Raw genomic sequence first — 20,269 nt, forward strand, 5'->3', positions numbered from 1 at the left:
TGCAGAGTGTGCAACATTTAATATTTGAAGAAAACAATGTCAGTGTGATGGCTGAAGGCACTCAGTAAAGAGAACATGAACTTTTAAATTTGTTAGATAGATCTTCCAATCAGAGATTTGCCATTAACAAGTTAAAATGCATCGCGTGGCACCTGGCTGGCTCAGTCAGTACAGCATGTGGTGCTTGATGTCGGAGTCGTGAGTTCGAATCCCGCCTTGGGTGTAGAATTTACTTACATAAATAAACTTTAAAAAAAAAGGTTAAAGCACATTGTAAAATTATTTGATTTGAATGAAGAAAGAACTCTTAACTGCTTCCTTTCTCCCTACTTTCCTCTACCTGGCTGACCTCTTACTCTTCATGTTGTGTGTGTCCTACCCATTCTAGCTTAAATCACAAGAAAAAAGGTGCCCCTAAAGTTGAAGAATTGTATTAGTAATAAGAACACCTTGTATTTGAAGGGTTCAATGAGTTACATTAAGGAAGAAATTAAATAAATTTAAGTCCCAGGAACTATGCTTTTGCTTCCATTCTTTGTTCTCGTAATATTATGCTGGCCTAGTACCCCAAGCCATGAAATTCTGACCTAAGAATTATGTTGTATCTTGTAGAGCAGTCAACTTGTAATATTATTTTTCTTGAGTTTTGTCTTTTTCTGTGTGGCAGTGGTGAAATAGGGCCTTCTAAACCTCTGGAGAAGTGAGATCTGAATTTGGAGAGGACATGGGGAAGAATCAATCTTCAACAGATAATCTTTAAGTCCAGACCCAGGAATATCAGATCTGAAGTGACACCATCTTTTCTGTCTTCCTGACAAACCTCATCAATCCCAAAGGTTCCAGTTTCAAGGATCCAAGAAAACTCAGTAAAGATCACTTTGGAATCACTTTGCTGTGACAAAATTGATTCACGGTGACTCTCCTAGTATTTGTGGAAAATCTGCTAAAGTAACAGAATATTCATATGGCATCAGTGGTTAAAGCTACACTAAAATGAGACTTTATATGCTAATTATCTTCCATGGTCCCTTCTAAAATAAAAGGGGTTGCTAGGCTACTATAAATATATTAGAAAGAGATAATAACGTATCTGTGTAAACACATATAATCCTAAAATTAAAATAATCTCAATCACAGTTTACATATTATGAAATGTAGTTAGACAATTAAAAAAATTACACTCCAAAATCTACAGTTTAGAGTGTAAATAAAGAGATGTCGGTACAGAGAAAAAAACAATGAGACCAATTTTTTAACAAGAAAAGATAATCTACTTTTTACTCGTTGTAATGTAACATTTGCCCTTCCTCCTTTTTCACTGTATATACTCGTCACAAACTTGATTATTAATATTAATGAAGCTCCCTTTAAGCCTGTTAACTCAAAGGAAAACCAAAGTGGTTATTACTTCAATAGTAGATTTTCATAAATCACAGACAACAAAAAGAATGTATCTTAAGACACATTATTTTCTTCTGAATTTAGCAATATAACCTAATAAGGTAGAATGAGTTTCTGTTAAATATTTATTCTCAGTATTAACATATAATACCATATTTCTCAGCTTTCAAATTTCAAGATAAAATTTAACTAAGTATTGAGTGAAACGATTGATGTGTTTGAAAAAAAAACAAAACAAAACACCTTTCACCGGGAAATGAAATGTTTGAGGAGATTTTAACCTGGCTTCAAATACTTTGTTTTATATATATATATATATATATATATATATATATATATATGCTCATACACACGTTTCTTAACCATATGAATCTTACAGCCATACTATTTCCTTATTGTGAGATACTCATAGTTTTATTTTTGTTTAACTGTCTATCCAATTCATTATTTATTATTATTGTTTCTTATGCAATATCCTGATGTTATATATTTCCAGAAATGCTTATTTTGCTTTTATGCCTATTTCTTCAAATGTTTTAGTAAAGAATTACACAAAGAAATCTAACTTAGAGTATATATAATAGTATATGCAAAAGTTAAGTCATTTAAAATCTCTAGCTATAAAGTGGGATGAAAACTTGAATATTCCTTCTAATAATTAGACTAACAAAAACTTAGATAAAATTAATTAGAATGAAAGTTAATTAGAATGTGGTAGTGGGTATAGGGGCCTGAAGGGATAGGAGAAATAAAGACTTCGAGTTCATACGAATTCAACTGCTTTAAGAGAAATAAGTTTAGACAAGTGTTAGATTCTAAAAAACAAAAACAAAGTAAAAAACTATAGCTAATCTCTTGGGAAGCATATGAACCTGCAGACTTATAACAAGTAGGAAACAGACAAGATAAAAGATTACCTGTAATTAAAGGTGCCAGAGCGATACAGTAGAGACTCAACAAATAATGACTGTAGAAGTAGATTTAGAAAAGAAACATGGCTTAAATTTTGACTGTACTAAACTATAACTGTAATGAATTACAATAATTACAAGTGATATAAATGCATTCTATAATGTGATTATTTTCTGTATGTTAGTATGAAATGGAGTTACTGAGTTACATGGAAAATTTTTGTTACATATCTTAATCCGTTGCTTTTACCTAATAAAATTTCCTCCTCTATGTTCAGAAGTTAAACTGTCTGTATATTACTTTTATTTATACAGTATTTCTTCAACCTGGCTCTTTTACAGAATTACTTGTCTGAAAAATTATTATCAACCCCATCCATTCCCTAATACAAAAATAATAAAATATCGGAGACAGCTAATTATTGTGTTCCTGAGCAGCTTAAGAAGTGCACAAAGCAGGGACACCGGGCTGGCTCAGTCTGTAGAGCATGCGACTCTTGAGCTCAAGGTTGTGAGTTAGAGCCCCAGGTTGCAGGTAGAGATTACTTAAAATCTTAAAAAAAAAAAAAAAAAAAAAAGCATGCAAAGCAAAACTACAAAAAGTTCTTATTGCCAAATCCTGGATTATTTTATATAGAATGATTAGAAAAGTACTATCTTATGGTAAACATACTATCTTATGGAAAACACAGATGGCAAAAAATCAATTAGGTTTCCTCATAATATAAAAAGGAATAACAGGGGTGCCTGGGTGGCTTGGTCGGTTGAGCGTCCAACTCTTGATTTCGGCCCAGGTCATGATCCCACGGTCATGGGATGGAGCTCCTCACTGAGCATGGAGCCTGCTTAAAATTCTCTCTTTCTCCCTCTGCCCTTCTCCCCGCTCGTGCTCTCTCTCTCCCTAAAATAAAAAAAGAAATAATCATTTATAAAAAAATGCACTGACATAGTATTTAGTTCTTTCAGAGGGTTAATTTTCAAAATGACAATTTATTCAGAGAAATAACTTCCTTACCAATATAATTCATTTTGTCTATGTTCAGCTTAAGAGATGAAAGTTGCACCCATCCCCCAAAGTGATCGGCAAAGTGTATTCTCTTCATTGCAGTCCAGTTCCCAAAGATGATTGCCATAATTGCACAGAATCTAGTTAAGTATTAACAATTACGACAATATTGGGTCAGTCAGACTATTCCACAAGATTCTATCCTCAAAGCTAGCACTGTACAGAACTGAAGTAAGGCCCAGTTAGTGTTATTGTCACAGATTCACTTCTTTTCTGGAAAAGACTCTCTTCCAGGTGCAGGTCTTAGCTTTCCATACCAGGACGTGTCCTCCTCCAGACCACAGTGTATCTGCAGTTTAATTGTAACTTTTAAAGACTCAGGTTTTTAAGACTAAAAGAGCAAATGGTGAAATTTTTCCTATAGTGACAGGTGATTGGATAAAAATTTGGGGACAGGGTACTTCCAATGAAGTATAAAATGGAAGTATTTATAGAGATTTTGTTTTGTTTTTTAATGTTTATTTATTCTTGAGAGAGGGAGAGAGACATAGGGCAAGCAGGGGAGGGGCAGAGAGAGAGAGAGAGAGACAGAGACAGAGACAGAGAGAGAGAGACAGAATCTGAAGCAGGCTCCAGGCTCCAAGCTGTCAGCTCAAACTCAAACTTCCCAAAACCATGAGGTCATGACCTGAGCCGAAGTCAGACTGAGCCACCCAGGCGCCCCTATAGAGATCTTAAATAACCAGTTCAGCTCCACTTTGCTCGTAGGCCCTCAAATTACAGGCTGCTACTTACTACACTTTCTCTTCAGGCCAACATTAACTCCTCAAAACAATCCACAACCTTTATGAAAGTCGTGTCTGGGTAGGGATTGAGAGGATTCCAGAAAATCCATAAGCTTCCCCCCCCCCCCCCCCCACCGGTAATTCTGGAAAAATTTCTTCTTATTCAGTCTCCTTAGGGCAGGCTTGACTACCCAGGTACATAGTTCTAGACTTAATCTTACCCATCTTTGTATCTCTAGTACAAGTATTTTCAGATGTGAATTTGTTTCAATTTTTGGTCCTGGTAGTATTATTTAGTACAGAAATGTAAGAGAGAGGCAGAGAATCTTCTTCTTATATGGGAAAAAAAATGAAGTTATTATTTCCCAGTTTTTGGTTAAATAATGTGCCTCAGGCCGCTCTTCATAAACACTGAGCTAGTGAATCACTACTGTGTTCCAGGTATTCTTCTGGGTGGTGGGGATTATTAATTAGAGGGTTTGACATATGTTGAAGCTCTTGTTTTTTCCAGACTGTGTAGAATTTCAGTTTTTGGATTTTAAAAATATTTGAAACACCCCAGTATTTATAATCTGCCAAAGAGATTTTTCCCTTGTTGAAAATCAGTAATGATTTCTATGTAAATAGTAAACTACCAAACTTTGTTTCAATTGAATGTTAATAGTCAAGCTTTAAAAATCCTTGTAAAATTACAGGAAAATTTAGAAAAATTATTGACAATCCTACCATCTAGAGATAATCAATTTTGATTCATTTTCAATATATGTAAGATTATCCTACATACAGAATAGGATACAAAAGTCTTAGATCTTATTTTCCCGTTTAACTATACCAGGAACATTTTCCTATGTCATTAAAAATTCTTGTGCACAATTTTATGGTTACGTAATAATTCATCATAGGAATGTATTACACTTCATGTAATCATTTTCTTATTGTCAGATATTTAAGCCATTTCCTTTTTATTATTGTTGTTATTACAAATAATATGCCTGTATGTTCTATTATTTCCTTAAGATTAACCCTACAAAGAGTAATGCTAAATGAAGGGTATGATCATATTTAAGGTAAAGAAAAAAATCTTGTCACATTGCCCTCCAGAAAGAGTGTACTAATTTATATTCCCACCAGCAGCATTTACCTGTTTGGCTGCATCAATGCTGGCATTGATGAATATTATTTGATTATAAATTTGCAAATTTGATCATTTTTAATGGGCTACATTTTAAATGAATTATGAGCCACAATCATCAAAGAGAAAGGAACAAATTTAAAAAATCAATACAAATAAGGAACAATATAAAAATTCCGAGAACAGTCAATATATGACAATGTTCTAGGACTACAAATGTTTACTTCATATAAAATCAAAATGCAAACACTACGTCTATTTGGGAAAAACTCAGATGCCATTTCAAGTATAAAACATAGGGACATCCAGCTGGTTCAGCTGGTAGAGCATGTGATTTGATCACAGGGACCTGAGTTCAAGCCCCATGTTGGGAGTAGAATTTACTTGAAAAAAAGTATAAAACATCGATATACTAGGTAAGAAGAGCAGAAAAAGTATATATAAATACTGAAAATACAGATAAAACTGCTATTGTAGTTTTGGAAAGCAGTGTTAAAGATGAATGTGGAGTTAGACTGCAGGATTTATTTATAATAACTATGCATAGAGTACATAGTTACTATACAAAAGAACCTCTCTCTTCCTGAAGCTGCAATTTTAGTGCTTGTAAGAACTAGCATGTTTATTTTTTGCAGCCTTGCTTTGCTTGAAGGAAGTGTATGAGGGCTGTCTGAACACGAGAGATCTGATGAGTTTGTTTCTCACTGTTCTTTCTGCTTTCACAGTTGTAGCTGAGATCCTGTCTCTAAATCACACTGTATCATCAGTTCTACAAAGAATTTGTATTGCTTTCCAGCCCCCTAATTCCCCTCTCCCCTTTTAATTACATAAAAGGCAAAAATTTCCAAGAATAAAATCAAGAGGTCTGTACTCACAATTCAAGGCAACTTTAATAGAAACTTTTTGGTTTTATTTTGTTTCCCTAATATTTTCTTCAAAAGGTTTCCTAGTCCCAAATCAACTTCTTTCATAGAAAAAGAGATGGGAATTGTGGTTAAAACCAGTGTCTTATGTAACCAATGAGACTAACAAATAGCAAATGTATTTTTTAAAATTGGAAATGACATACACAAGTAGATAAAAGAAAGGAATATTCATTGACTGATTTTATAGGGTTCTGTCAGCATTACTTTTTGGTCACGGATAGCTACGTGTGTTTTGTTTTGTTCTGTTTTGGTTTTTTTGGCAAAAACTCCTCTCCAGCGTTGTCTCACCCAAATCTGAAAGGGGCTCTATACTACCAGCCTCCTTCAAAACCTGGATCCCCCTTCCCATGGCCTCAGGAAAAAAAATCATGACAGGTAAAGCTCCTAAATGTATCCTGTCCACCCGAAGAGACTATTTGGTGCTTGTGTCCCTCTCCTTATAGTGACACTAATCTTCTGTCCAGAACTTGTATTTGCCTCAGCATACGCTGCTCATAACTCCGCCCATGCCACAACGCATGGAAAGAAGGCCCTCCCTCCTTTCTTTGCTGGCAAACTTGAGCGCCTGGCTCAGCGGTGTCATCGCTTCCAGGAAGCCCTCACCAACACACCCTGCGCTGTTCGGATGTTCCCCTACTTTGTGTTCCCATAGCACTTCTCTCAAATTACGTTTATCTTTTTATTAGAGCCTTAACTTCATAAAAACAGCCCATTTCATTTGTCTTTTTACTCTCACATAATAGGTATCTGTTAAAGCTCGTTGAATGTCTCCAGCTTTCCCCCCTAATGTGAAGTGTTACCGCTGTTTTCGTGACAGCAATGTGGTTACGGTCTTCCTTCGAGAGTCCAAATATAGGGGTCTGCTTCTACCTCCTATCAGCTGGTGCCAGATAGTACTTCCAGACCCATTCTCAAATTCCTCTTAAACATAATAGAATGAATTACATTCCTTTTTCATCTACCTACTCTGAGGGTTTAGGTCTCTAATGTAACGTCAGCATAGCTAAAGAAAACAATTTCAGTTGAGCTGGGTCATAAACAAAACTCGGTCATAAACACCAGCGCAAGCTCACGCTGGGGATGAGAGAATCTTGGGGGGCGTCAGCCTAAGTTACTTAGTGGTGCTTCAACGTGCAGGTTTTGATTAATTTATAGATTTTTCCGGTGAAGAACTCAAATTGGGGAATAAAGCACTTAAAACGGAAAATAAGGAAAGCAGTGGAGAGAACCGGGAGACGAAATCAGGGAGCTCTAAGAGGCAGGACAAGCAGGAAAAATGGAGAGCGAGGTGGAGAAAGTTTAAACCCTGGGAGGACGACTCGCAGCCGCTTCCCGATCTCCAATTGCGCAGGCCGCCCGCGCGCGGGCAGAAAAACCGTCGGCCTCTCAGGTCGCACCGGCGGGCTACTGCTGTCCCGCCCGCTAGGCGGTTTTTATCGAGCGCTCACACCCACAGAGACGCTGCGAAGCACGCGAAGTAAAATTCCAGGAGGCCGACGTCCCGTCTCAGGAACTTCAAAGCCTTTTCTTTTTGTCCCCGCCGGAGGAAGCCGCCCTCACGCCCAGGCCACGCCAACTCCCAGTCCCTTCCGTTTGAACGGCGCAGGAGGAAAAAAAAAAAACCAAACCCGGCTCTGGACCTAGTTTCTTAGAGCAACCAACTCCGAAGGAACTGCCCCCACCCCAGCGTGTTAGATTGGTTGGGATACTCGGCTTTGAGACGCATTTAAGGTCTTAGGAACTGAGCGAAGCGCTCAGGTGGCTCTGCTCTCCCGACTCCGCTTCCGCGTCTCCTCCTTGCGCCACGCCCCAGCTTTCCCTTCCCCACCCACTCGGGAGTCCGAGATGCTCATTGGTTGCATGCCCTGCCAATCCAGCGGACGTTGACGAATCCCGCCTTAGGAAAGGCAAAAAACAAACTAAAGCGCCTACACCTGGCCGGGGGGCGCGAGCCTAACGCTCCTAAGCTGGTGGCTGCGCGCGTGGAAGGGCGGCTGGAGGCCGCTGGGGAGACCAGGTCCGGGGGCTTCATTTGCATAACGGCCGCCCCCGCCTCTGAGCGCCGGCCGGGGTCCCGCCCCTCACCCAACTAGAAATCTGTTGGGCTACGGACGGGTCACTCCGACCCAGGCAAGCCTGTGGCGGGCGGTCCTGGGAGCCGATTGGCTCCGGTAGTTTCCAGAAGGCGGCAGGGAGGCGGCTATAAGAGCAGGCAGCCGAGCAAGGGGAGTGGGAGACGGTGTCTGCGCTCGCGGTGTCTAGTGCGAGGCGACCGTTAGTTGACGCCGCAGGTTTTCTGTCCTAGGTGTTGTCGCCTAACGTCGCTTGCCTATCTTTCAGTCAGGATGTCTGCCCGCGGCCCGGCTATCGGCATCGACCTGGGCACCACCTACTCGTGCGTGGGGGTCTTCCAACATGGCAAGGTGGAGATCATCGCCAACGACCAGGGCAACCGCACCACCCCCAGCTACGTGGCCTTCACCGACACCGAGCGCCTCATCGGCGACGCCGCCAAGAACCAGGTGGCCATGAATCCCACCAACACCATCTTCGACGCCAAGAGGCTGATCGGACGGAAGTTCGAGGACTCCACGGTGCAGTCGGACATGAAACATTGGCCGTTCAGGGTGGTGAGCGAGGGAGGAAAGCCCAAAGTGCAGGTGGAGTACAAGGGAGAGATCAAGACCTTCTTCCCGGAGGAGATCTCCTCCATGGTCCTCACTAAGATGAAGGAGATCGCCGAAGCCTACCTGGGAGGCAAGGTGCAGAGCGCGGTCATCACGGTCCCGGCCTATTTCAATGACTCGCAGCGCCAGGCCACCAAGGACGCGGGCACCATCACGGGCCTCAACGTGCTGCGCATCATTAATGAGCCCACCGCGGCGGCCATTGCCTACGGCCTGGACAAGAAGGGCTGCGCCGGCGGCGAGAAGAACGTGCTCATCTTTGACCTGGGCGGCGGCACCTTCGACGTGTCCATCCTGACCATCGAGGACGGCATCTTCGAAGTGAAGTCCACGGCCGGCGACACCCACCTGGGCGGCGAGGACTTCGACAACCGCATGGTGAGCCACCTGGCGGAGGAGTTCAAGCGCAAGCACAAGAAGGACATTGGGCCCAACAAGCGCGCTGTGCGGCGACTGCGTACCGCCTGCGAGCGCGCCAAGCGCACCTTGAGCTCGTCTACGCAGGCGAGCATTGAGATCGACTCGCTGTACGAGGGCGTGGACTTCTACACGTCCATCACCCGCGCCCGCTTCGAGGAGCTCAACGCTGACCTGTTCCGCGGAACCCTGGAGCCGGTGGAGAAGGCGCTGCGTGACGCCAAGCTAGACAAAGGCCAGATCCAGGAGATCGTGCTGGTGGGCGGCTCCACCCGCATCCCCAAGATCCAGAAGCTGCTGCAGGATTTCTTCAACGGCAAGGAGCTGAACAAGAGCATCAACCCCGACGAGGCGGTGGCCTACGGGGCCGCGGTGCAGGCGGCCATTCTCATCGGGGACAAGTCAGAGAACGTGCAGGACCTCCTGCTGCTCGACGTGACCCCGTTGTCGCTGGGCATTGAGACGGCTGGCGGCGTCATGACCCCGCTCATCAAGAGAAACACCACGATCCCTACCAAGCAGACGCAGACCTTCACCACCTACTCTGACAACCAGAGCAGCGTGCTGGTGCAGGTGTACGAGGGCGAACGGGCCATGACCAAGGACAATAACCTGCTGGGCAAGTTCGACCTGACCGGGATTCCCCCCGCGCCCCGCGGGGTCCCCCAGATCGAGGTAACCTTCGACATCGACGCCAACGGCATCCTCAACGTCACCGCCGCTGACAAGAGCACCGGTAAAGAAAACAAAATCACCATTACCAACGACAAGGGTCGTCTGAGCAAGGACGACATTGACCGGATGGTGCAGGAAGCGGAGCGGTACAAGTCGGAAGATGAGGCCAATCGTGACCGGGTCGCCGCCAAAAATGCGGTAGAGTCCTATACCTACAACATCAAGCAGACGGTGGAAGACGAGAAGCTGAGGGGCAAGATTAGCGAGCAGGACAAAAACAAGATCCTCGACAAGTGTCAGGAGGTGATCAACTGGCTCGACAGAAACCAGATGGCGGAGAAAGATGAGTATGAACACAAGCAGAAAGAGCTCGAAAGAGTGTGCAACCCCATCATCAGCAAACTTTACCAAGGCGGTCCTGGCGGCGGCGGCAGCGGCGGCGGTTCTGGAGCCTCCGGGGGACCGACCATCGAGGAAGTGGACTAAGCTTGCACTCGAGTCAGCGTAAACCTCTTTTCCTTTCTCTTTTTTTTCTTCTGTTTCTTTCCCCCCTTTGAAATGCCTTTGTGCCAAGTCTGAGGTCTGTTGCTGGAAGTCTTTAGCCCGTGTATGCATATAAAAGGAAGGGTGCAACAACTTAGTTTAACTATAAAAGGTTAGTTCTACAGTTTGATTTTTAAAACCTTTATTTGAGGTTTCTCTTTAATGCATTTTGGGTGTTTGCTGACTTGAGCATTTTTGAGTAGCTTAGTTTGTGCATGGAGATTTATTTGAAATGAGAAACCTGAAGTTTGCACACAAGTTCTGTGGAAGCTTGGTAACAATAAAACATATAGAAGCTTGAATTGTTTATTTTTATGTACTACTTTAAGATTAAAATGAGCGTTTAGTAACGTTAAGGACAGGCATACTTTTTGCAAACAAATGCATAAATACAAATTTAAAGTAAAGCTGAAATCGATGTCAAAATTACTGTCTTGGAGTTTTTACTTTTCCCTTCTTACAGTTTTAAACATGTTGGTCTTTAGGAGATTAGTATGAGGTGAAGTGTGTCTAAGTCAGTCTTGTCTAATTCTCAGATGAGATTCCTGCTTTGAATTACCAATAATTTAAGAGGAGAAGATCTGGGTAAACTTTCTCCCTCCTTTTAATAAAGAAACCAGACAGGTCTGGTGTACCCAGTGTATCCAGACTCCTTAGGCTTGGCTTAAGTGTTCAAGTAAAAATCCACCGGAATATTCCAGCAGAATACAAACTATATTCTGGGGTTAAGTATAAAGTAAACACTGGGGCAGGAGTTGTCCTCTGACAATAGCCTTAGTATGGAACAAGTTGCTTTTTGTGCATGCAGGTGCCTGAAACAAGAGCCAGCAGAGCAGACTTCAAAGCCACTTAATATTAGAGTCCAATGTAGTCAAACTTGTTTTTAACCTTAATTTTCTAGTGAAACAGCTTAACTTGTGAGCTAATAAGGCTGTGTTTTCAATAGTTACCATTACTTGGGGGATAGAGGGAGATAAAGATTTTTTTTTTTTTTTCTGATTTGAGAATCCTAATGCTTTTGCAATACCTGCCTTAACTCACTAGAATAGAGTTCTTTTCTAAAAGAGAAAAGTGCAAGATAGTCCTGTGTTTTGTTAATACACAACATATCCATTTTCTCATATATTTGATTTGAGATTGTTACAGATAAGAATATTGTAACCCTTTGGGATCCACTATCCTGGGCTTAAGCTTTAAAATCCACATCCGTAGGAGAAGGGGGTTCATGTTTGTATTTTTTAGCGGAATGACACTTCTGCTTTGTTCTGATTTACTCTCTTTAAGGGGAACTTGGGAGACATTCTGTAAATCTGATTGGAAAGCACAGTTAACCTAATGTGTTCATCACATATAGACACTTCGATATCTCTTTTCAAGTGATGTAGATTTGCTCCATGTTGTTCATAAGATAACAGTGAATTATAGAAGCTACGTTTTTAGTAGTGGACCCTTCTGTATCATGTGGAGAGATTAATATTTTAAATAATATAAAAACTAGAGAACAAATTAGCCTAAAAATGTTGAGCTTTATAATAAGCCTGACCTACAAGAGCTGACTCGTATGTACATTAAGTTTTATTTTTTAATTTTTTCAGCAAAGTCATTTGAGTGGATGGGAGTGAAATAAAAAGGCAATATTGAAATTGTCTCAAAATAAACAAAAAATATTTAAGGAAATTGCTCTTTACACTGAAAAGCTGGTAACTCAGGTATTTTAATGCTAATGCCACATTGGTGGAAAGTTTTCAGCAAAGAGGCATTAAGAGTGTTTAATTAACTACAGATAGCATCACATAAATATTTGACAAATTACCTTAGTACTAACAGAATCAGGTGAATACTAGCATTAGAGTGATGTTTAACATGAATTTTTTCCAACATAATGCTCATTCTATTAACCTTTTCTTAGTCCTTTATTTGTTGAAAGCACTTATCCCTTGCTCTAACTTCAAAATATAATGGAATCTTTTTGTAAGTGCAAAAGGGCAATTTGGTAATAGTATGTTTCATTTTAGACCTTTCTTTAGAAATTAGTTTCTAAAGTATCAGAGAAAATGACCAATGGTAGTCTCTTTGACTATCCTATGGCGTGGCCTCTGGTAACTTGCCATAACACAAATATCAGTATGCAGATACTGCATTTTCTGTTATTCTGAAAAGTAATTTGCAAAACCCCCAGCCTTCTTGAGTGTTTTTAATTTTGTCTTCTCAAATTTATCTAGATCTGAATATTGCAAAGATAAAGGCACCAAACTAGCCATTCAGTGTTTCCATGGGTCATTTGAAACCGGTAACTGGATAACTCCTGGGAACTCCTTAGCAGATGTTAGATCAGCCATAGTCAAATGACAATGGAAAAAGTACTTGATGTTGGATGAGGCTAAATTACAGTTTAAGGAATAATTAGCATCACTTCAACTTGAAAGTAGTGTTACACTAGGGACTAGTCATGTCTAAGGCTAATGCAGTACATACAGAATGCTAAGGGATTAAAAACATTTCTCAGATGGGCACTTAAATCCTTACCTGAATGTCTGACTAATATAGTTCCTGTTTTGAGGCAGTAAGTCTAAACACCTGTCAAAATAAGACCTAGCAGGTTGTTTACAGGATTTGAGACCCAGAAATTTCAAAACAAGCTTACTGTAAATTTTTTATTGCATTAGTTTGATGTATATAGTGGTAATTAATGGTTGTTCATGAGGAGATTTTTTTTTTAAGTTTATTTTTGAGGAGGGGTGGAGGGGCAGAGAGAGAGAATTCCAAGTAGGCTCCATGCTCAGCACAAAGCTTGAGGAGAGGCTGGATCCCACGACCGACCACGAGATCATAACCCTGAGATCACAACCTGAGCTGAAATCAAGAGTTGGATGCTTAACCAACTGAGCCACCCAGGCACCCTCATGAGGAGGTATTAATGCTGCTCACATCTTTAAACTTAGCATGCATAATAGGATATTTAATGTATCACCTGTATGATATATCAGGGAGATTTAATGAGAATTTCTTTATCCTATGAATTGAATGTAGTTTATCATGTGCTGTGAGGCATATTCCCCTTGATTTTGAACACTGGAATTAAAGTTTTAAAGAATCTCAAATCCATACATCACAAGACAATTGCTAAGGCAGTATGTATGTTTAGGTTAAGGAACAACAACCTAAACCTAGTTTAGGTTAGGTTAAGGAATATTCAGTTGCTTCTGTATAATGTCTAAATAGAAATGAGAAAACGGTTTTGAAGGATTATCCTTAAGCATTAAAATTAGATACAGAAAAGTTGATACATTCCTTAAAAATTATGGATCTTAGAAAAAGAGCCCAATATTTATTCTTGAGATAGCTCTCGGAATACTTCAGGGTATATGCATTTCTGAGATTTAATAGGGTGATGTTTAGTGTTGAAATGTCTTTCCCTTAGAACAAATTAAGAAGCCATAGGTTCTTTTCCTCTTTCAGTTTAGGTTGTTTGTGAATTGAAGATTGAGGAAATAAGCAACCAAAAATGGAGTTGATCTTCAAATACTGGAATTGCTATTTTCTTACATGTTAGTTTTTATTTAATGTCTATTTTTGAGAGAGAGCATGCGAGCACAAGTGGAAGAGGGGCAGAAAGAGAGAGAGAGACAGAATCTGAAGCAGTCTCCAGGCTCTGAGCTGTCAGTGCAGAGCCCAAGGCGGAGCTCAAACAAACTGTGAGATCATGACCTCAGCTGAAGTTGGATGCTTAACCAACTGAGCCACCCAGGTGTCCCAAAAATCTTTTTTTTTTTTTTTTTTTTTAGAGGAAGGGAGAGGGGCAGAAGGAGAGAGGGAGAATCCTAAGCAGGCTCCATACTCAGTGCAGAGCCCAAATTGGGGCTCGATCCCACGACCCTAGGATCAAGACCTGAGCTGAAATCAAGAGTCTGTTGCTCAGCTGACTGAGCCATCCGGGCACCCCTCACATGTTAGTTTTTAAAGGTAGAATTATAATACTTTGAAAATCTCTCCATTATGACTTTTTCATATATAAGCATACATTATATTCAGTTAATGTCTTTGGCCTAAAATCTGCGATCAGCAATTTAGTTCTATCTTACATGCTCTTAGTTACATGACCTTGAGAAGTTTCTCTTCATTAGGCAAACAAAACAAAACAATTTCTCTCACAGGACACTTGAAACTGTTAAATATTTAGAATAGTACCTTTATCCCTACTTTATAACATCATGAATTGTTTTTTTAAAGGGAAAACTTTTTGTCATGTTCCTTTTATGTAGATCATTGGAGTTCTCAACTCTTATTTTTTACCTTAATTTTGTACATTAGACAGCTTGAAGTTAATCTATGGTGAAGTATAAAAGGTCTTTGGTTTTCTGTTTGCATTTCTTCATTCACTGGGATAAACTGAAGAGGCTGACTGAAGTGTGGTCTTCCTGATAATGGTTGTGAGGTGAATGGATTCTACCCAGAGTCCTTGGTGTTTCTCAGACCTCTGTGGAGCTTCAGCTCATTTCTCCCTGTCCTCCCCACCCCAAGTGATATACATTGTTAGATGAAAAACTCTTAGTGACTGGGGTTTTCTTACTCCTATTTCAAGTGAGCCATTCACCATGTATAATAGGCCAGTCCTGAGGCCACAGCCTCAAAGCCCCACTGCCAGTGGATAGGTGGGTTTCCATATCATCTGAACAGCAGTGGACTGGAGTGGAACATGAATCTAGCTGATTACAGTTTTATACCACCGGAACCAGTGATTATGTGTTATCAAGTAGACTGGGAGGGCGAGGTAAGGGGAAGCAGTGGGATGGCTACTGCCATACGTTTTAAATTTATGGGAGTAAAGTTACCAACTATTTACTGAGGAACTCTTAACCGTATTAGGCTACGGGGATAAAACAAAGGCAGAATATATTAGGCATTCTCAATAATGTAGTGATATCTAGCATTGCTTACATCAGTGTTGGAAGGGAAAAAAAAATACCAACGTCTGCGTATCTACTCGGTTGCAAGAAGGAATTAGAAGACACATGATTTGAAAAGTGAAAAGCGGACACGTGAAAATGTTATTGAATACTCATGGACGCGAAGCAAGTTTTCTTAGAGCAACACTAATTTTGAGTTCGGAAGGGCGGTGCTTTATACACATTCCTCCTTAAAAATCCTCCTAATTCCTGATTTGGGTATCTTCGGACAGAGGTTCAGAGTTGCCTTGCCCTGGGTCAACACATCTAGTTATGCAGTAGAACCAAGTTAAGAAACCTGATTTCCACGCATCCTTCCCTGAACCTCCCCCACACCCCCATCGACTTAATCCCAACCTGGATTTGAAATTTAGTGCTAGTAAATCGGGACAAAGGGATCTTCCCTATGAAACGGGATCTTGGTATTCCAATTACGAACGAAGACAATTCAGTGCTTTGCCTCACAGCTGGAAGGCCAGGTAGAATCGACCCCTGCAGAAATAACCCCTGGGCAGCTACACCACGGATACGCCAAAAAGGCGCCACAGCAAAGGTAGAAAGTACACGGAGCCCCGCGAGGGCCAGACCGGGCGGAGGCGCCTCCCGCACCGCGTGCGCAGCCTCGCAGCGCCGCGGCCCTCTGCCCGCCCGCTGCGTCCGCTGAGCCCGCGGCGGAAGCAGGGTCCCCGCCCCCTCCGCCCTCCGCCCTGCGGCCTCGGTTGCCCAGCACGAGCGCGCAGTTGCCTGGGCGACAGTGAGGGGCTGGCTGGGAGAGGCCATGCATCAGGTGACGGTGCCGGAGCTTTATTCCCGGAGGAAGCGGGCAGAGGGACAGGGGGCTTCCTCGCCGGAGGTAAGCGCAGCCTTCCTTGGTCGCCCCCACTCCCGAGGCAGGGGCAGGCCGGCCCTGCCTCCTCCTCCCGGCCCGCAGCTCCCGGGGCGCCCTCCACCCCGACTCAGCTCCGGCCGAGCGGCACTCAGAGATGTGGGCAGCTGTGCCTACGAAACCCAAACTATGGAGGTGTACTCGGCCAAAGGGCAGAATTGAATCCTGGCTCCTCACCGGGATATTTAGATGTTTATGAAAGTTCCACCTCACCACCTCTAATTTGTTGGTTGCAAAAGAAATAGCCTTCCTGCGCAGGAAGCTGTCCTGCTCGGGGGGGTGCGATCCGCGGAAAGAAAAGGCTGGTGGGTTGGAAGCTACCACTACTGAAAAAGTAAGCTGGTTCTTTGCCTACTTCCTCTGGGCGGGGTCGGTTCGAGCAGGTTCCCCTGCCTGTTATGAGTGTCTTAACTTCTCCTCTGTTGAGGCTGCCCTGGGCATCAGTTTATTGTGGTCTGAGTCGCACTTCCTCGGTCAGTTGCTATGATGAGCCTTGCGACAGTAGTGCAGGCTAAGTGAAGTTTCCTTCCTTCCCTTCCTTTTCCTCCTCTTTCCCTTATTTCTCTCTTCTTTCTTTTCTACCGAAACTACATCTGAAAACAAGATGGGTAAAATCCTGGCTTCAAGATAAAAACAAACCAACCCCACAACACTTGAAGATACTACATCTTTATTGAATAAAGAGCGGCTAGTGGGAATTGTTAAAAGCTCATTATGCCATGTGTATTGTAAATTGAGTTTTTAATTATATTTGCTGCAATCATTTCATTTTACAGCAATTGGGATTACGATTAGGGATGTGGTACTGGAAAGATGAAACCAGAACTCTTGAATTCAGAAGGTAAATTTTATTAAAACTTTATTGTAGCTTTTATAAAAATTGCATGTGCCCGGAGTAAAAAAAAAAAAAAAAAATTCAAGCAATACAGAAGAATATAATGAGCAAAATAAATACCTGCTGAAATCCAACCATCTAGAGAAAACCATTTTGGTGAGCAGCCGTCCAGATATCATTTTCTGATAAATTTATCAGCTGCTTCCTATGGACCAGACACTGTGCTAATCAGTTTGCCAACCGTTTCAAAAAGCTGCATGTTCATCCAGTTTTACAGATGAAGAAACTGAAGTCAAAGGGTTAAGCAATTGGAGGAAAACTAAGTGACTTGGCCAAATCACACAGCTCACAGGTGACTAAGATGATTGAAATCTAGGTCTGTTTGGCTCAGGGTACATACTCTTAACTGCTTTATAAAATTGCCTCTTTGAGTTATAGAAATATAATTGTACATTAACGGGACCGTATTATACTTGCTGCGCAATAGACAGCCAATTCTACAAGGTAAAATTATTAAATTAGAAAAAAATCTCCATTGAGAAAATACTGACTCTATTAAGTGCATAACTAAACTAATAATACTAGCCACTGTCTGCCGTGCTGTGTGCCTATTATGTGCCCGACATTTGCATGTTTTCTGATTCTTAAACAGCCATGGAAAGTGAGCATTATTATCTCCATTTTAGAGGTGAAGAAATAAGGCTCAGGAGACTGAGCAATTGAACCAAAGTCCTACAGCCAGTAAGTAGCAAAATTGACATTTTGAACCACAGTTTATCTGATGCCAGAGCCCTTCCCGCCATAGACAGTGTCTCCCTCCTTTAGACTGTAAGCCCCTCAGTGGCAGGAACTGTCTTATTCATCTTTGTGTCCCTTGAAGGAGCTGTCTGTAGAACTTCACAGAGTAGGCCCTCACCAGATGTTTATTGAATATTTCAATACACCAACTAGATTCAAGTAGAGGAAGGCTAGAGGCAGGGGACCAGTTTAAAAGCTAGCTGTGGGAGGTTTACAGATAGCTGCCCAGGTACGAAACCATGAGTCGGCACGAAGTCCATGTTAGGAGGAATAGAGAGAAGGGTACAGGAGCAAGAAATACTTAAGAGGTGGAACTGACAGGATTTTGGATAGAATGGATAAGATGTGAAGGGAGAGGGAGAGGAGGTGCTTAGGCTGACTGCCAGTGTCTCTCTTGGGTGATGGGGTGGCTGCGATTGCCCTTCTTCTGTATACAGAATAACAGACAAAACTGTAATGTGCCTGAGGTTACTATGACACGTTCACATGCACATGTCTCTTAGGCTGTTGGACAAATGGGGCTGGAGGTCAGGAGAGGCTAAGCAGATGTAGTTTATAGTTACATCATAGGTAAAACGACATTTGATGGCAATTAAACAATAATTTAAAAAATCAAATTTTACATTTTATAGAATGTTTGTTTCGGTATTGCTGAGTAGTTTGTCATTTCCAAAGTGGTGATCTCAGTTTTTTTGTCTGCAAATATGTCACAAAATTCTGTTGTCTAGCTCCCAAAATATCACACTCAGTGAGTGTGAGATAGACAGTGAGAAGGACAGAAAGAGCTTTGGGATTAGCCCGCCACGATAATGGAGTCAAAATACAAGTTAAATACATGTTACAACACCAGATAATGTGGGTAGAAATTTTAAGTGCCAAAATGTTCTTTTCTCAATCTTCATGTATATTTAAAGGCCATCTCAGTCCTCTCTTTTTTGATGAACGTGGACCATACTTTGTACTTACTGACATTCTTTGTAAATGAAATTAATTTGCAGTATATTTCAAACTGATTTTCAGTGTGACTGGTAACTCCGATAACTAAAATCCTTGCAAGTCTGATTTTGCTAGTTTTTTTTTTCTTACAGCGTTATTAAAGTTTTTTTAGGTAAATGTAACATTTGAAACTTTTTGTATGGGAAGAGAGGTGCCTGGGTGTGTCAGTTGGTTAAGCATCTGACTGTTGATTTTGGCTCGGGTTGTAATCTCATGGTTCATGGGCTTGAGCCCCATGTAACGCTCTGCTCTGACAGTATGGAGATTGCTTGGGATTCTCTCTCTCCCTCTCTCTCTGCCCCTTCCCTGCTTGCTCTCTCTGTCTCTCTCTCAAAATACCTAAATAAACACTAAAACAATTTTTTTTAACTTTTTTTAAATGTTTATTTTTGAAAGAGAGCAGGACAGAGCACGAGGCGGGGCAGGGGGCAGAGAGAGATGGAGACACATGACCCAAAGCAGGCTCCAGGCTCTGAACTGTCAGCACAAAGCCCGACGTGGGGCTCAAACTCAAGAGGTGCGAGGTCATGACCTGAGCTGAAGTCCCACGCTCAACCGACTGAGCCACCCAGGTGCCCCCAAAAAACTTTTTGTAATGGAAGATTTCAAGGATATACAAAAGTGGGAGAAGGGTATAATGAACTCCAACATTCCCATGATGCAACATGAACAGTCACCAAATTAAGATCCACTTCAGGGGCGCCTGGGTGGCGCAGTCGGTTAAGCGTCCGACTTCAGCCAGGTCACGATCTCGCGGTCCGTGAGTTTGAGCCCCGCGTCAGGCTCTGGGCTGATGGCTCGGAGCCTGGAGCCTGTTTCCGATTCTGTGTCTCCCTCTCTCTCTGCCCCTCCCCCGTTCATGCTCTGTCTCTCTCTGTCCCAAAAATAAAAATAAAAAAACGGTGAAAACATTTAAAAAAAAAAAAAGAAAGAAAAAAAAAAAGATCCACTTCATATCATCCACACCCATCTACTCCACCTCTTGATTATTTTTAAGCAAATTCCAGACATCGTATCATTTCATCTATAAATATCTCAGTCTTTATCTCAAAAAATAAGCACTCTCTTAAAAAATAAACCTTACTGTTTATGCATTTACAAATGGAAATGGTAATTTCTTTATATCATCATATATTCAATTTGCATTCAGGTATCTACTCTTCTCAACCTTTCAGTTCCTGGTTTCTTTCCTGAATGAGTGGCACTGGAAATCTTTTTTTAAAATTAATTAATTAATTAATTTTTAAATTTACATCCAAGTTAGTTAGCATATAGTACAACAAGGATTTCAGGAGTAGATTCCAGTGATTCATCCCCTAGGTATA

General features: G+C 41.6%; 3 protein-coding genes and 1 non-coding gene across 7 annotated transcripts in view; 3 read left to right on the plus strand and 1 right to left on the minus strand.

Annotated features, from left to right (window-relative positions):
• The window catches only part of ZBTB1 (zinc finger and BTB domain containing 1), a 28,776-nt gene extending 26,178 nt beyond the window's left edge, over window positions 1-2,598 (plus strand). For both annotated transcript variants that reach the window (XR_008417224.1, XM_019451575.2), the window contains exon 3: window positions 668-2,598. Coding sequence is in view for 1 of the 2 variants with exons in the window: in XM_019451575.2 (XP_019307120.2) it covers window positions 668-704 (37 nt within the window). In the remaining variant the exon portion in view is untranslated. The remainder of the gene's footprint in view (window positions 1-667) is intronic.
• Window positions 2,599-3,386: 788 nt separating this feature from the next.
• LOC128773367 (small nucleolar RNA SNORD2) lies at window positions 3,387-3,455 on the minus strand. The gene has a single exon (XR_008417629.1). It is a non-coding gene; the product is annotated as a small nucleolar RNA SNORD2 (small nucleolar RNA).
• Window positions 3,456-8,200: 4,745 nt separating this feature from the next.
• Window positions 8,201-10,909, plus strand: HSPA2 (heat shock protein family A (Hsp70) member 2). Its single transcript, XM_019451568.2, has 2 exons — window positions 8,201-8,332; window positions 8,467-10,909. The coding sequence occupies exon 2, from the start codon at window positions 8,507-8,509 to the stop codon at window positions 10,424-10,426; it is 1,920 nt and encodes a 639-aa protein (XP_019307113.2). The 5' UTR covers window positions 8,201-8,332; window positions 8,467-8,506; the 3' UTR covers window positions 10,427-10,909.
• Window positions 10,910-16,110: 5,201 nt separating this feature from the next.
• PPP1R36 (protein phosphatase 1 regulatory subunit 36) overlaps window positions 16,111-20,269 on the plus strand; it is a 44,773-nt gene continuing 40,614 nt past the window's right edge. The window contains exons 1-2 of one of the 3 annotated variants that reach the window (XM_019451567.2): window positions 16,111-16,282; window positions 17,092-17,156. In XM_019451567.2, the coding sequence (XP_019307112.1) occupies window positions 16,208-16,282; window positions 17,092-17,156 (140 nt within the window). In that variant the 5' untranslated portion in view covers window positions 16,111-16,207. The remainder of the gene's footprint in view (window positions 16,283-17,091; window positions 17,157-20,269) is intronic. The other 2 variants (XM_019451565.2, XM_019451566.2) reach the window with 2 other exon arrangements.

Source organism: Panthera pardus, unplaced genomic scaffold (assembly GCF_024362965.1).
Source record: "Panthera pardus isolate Hobbes unplaced genomic scaffold, ASM2436296v1 HiC_scaffold_24, whole genome shotgun sequence".
Lineage (NCBI taxonomy): Eukaryota > Metazoa > Chordata > Mammalia > Carnivora > Felidae > Panthera > Panthera pardus.

Bases quoted from the DNA above. Each gene is read 5' to 3' on its own strand.
- HSPA2 (XM_019451568.2), top strand. From the start codon at position 8,507: ATGTCTGCCCGCGGCCCGGCTATCGGCATCGACCTGGGCACCACCTAC.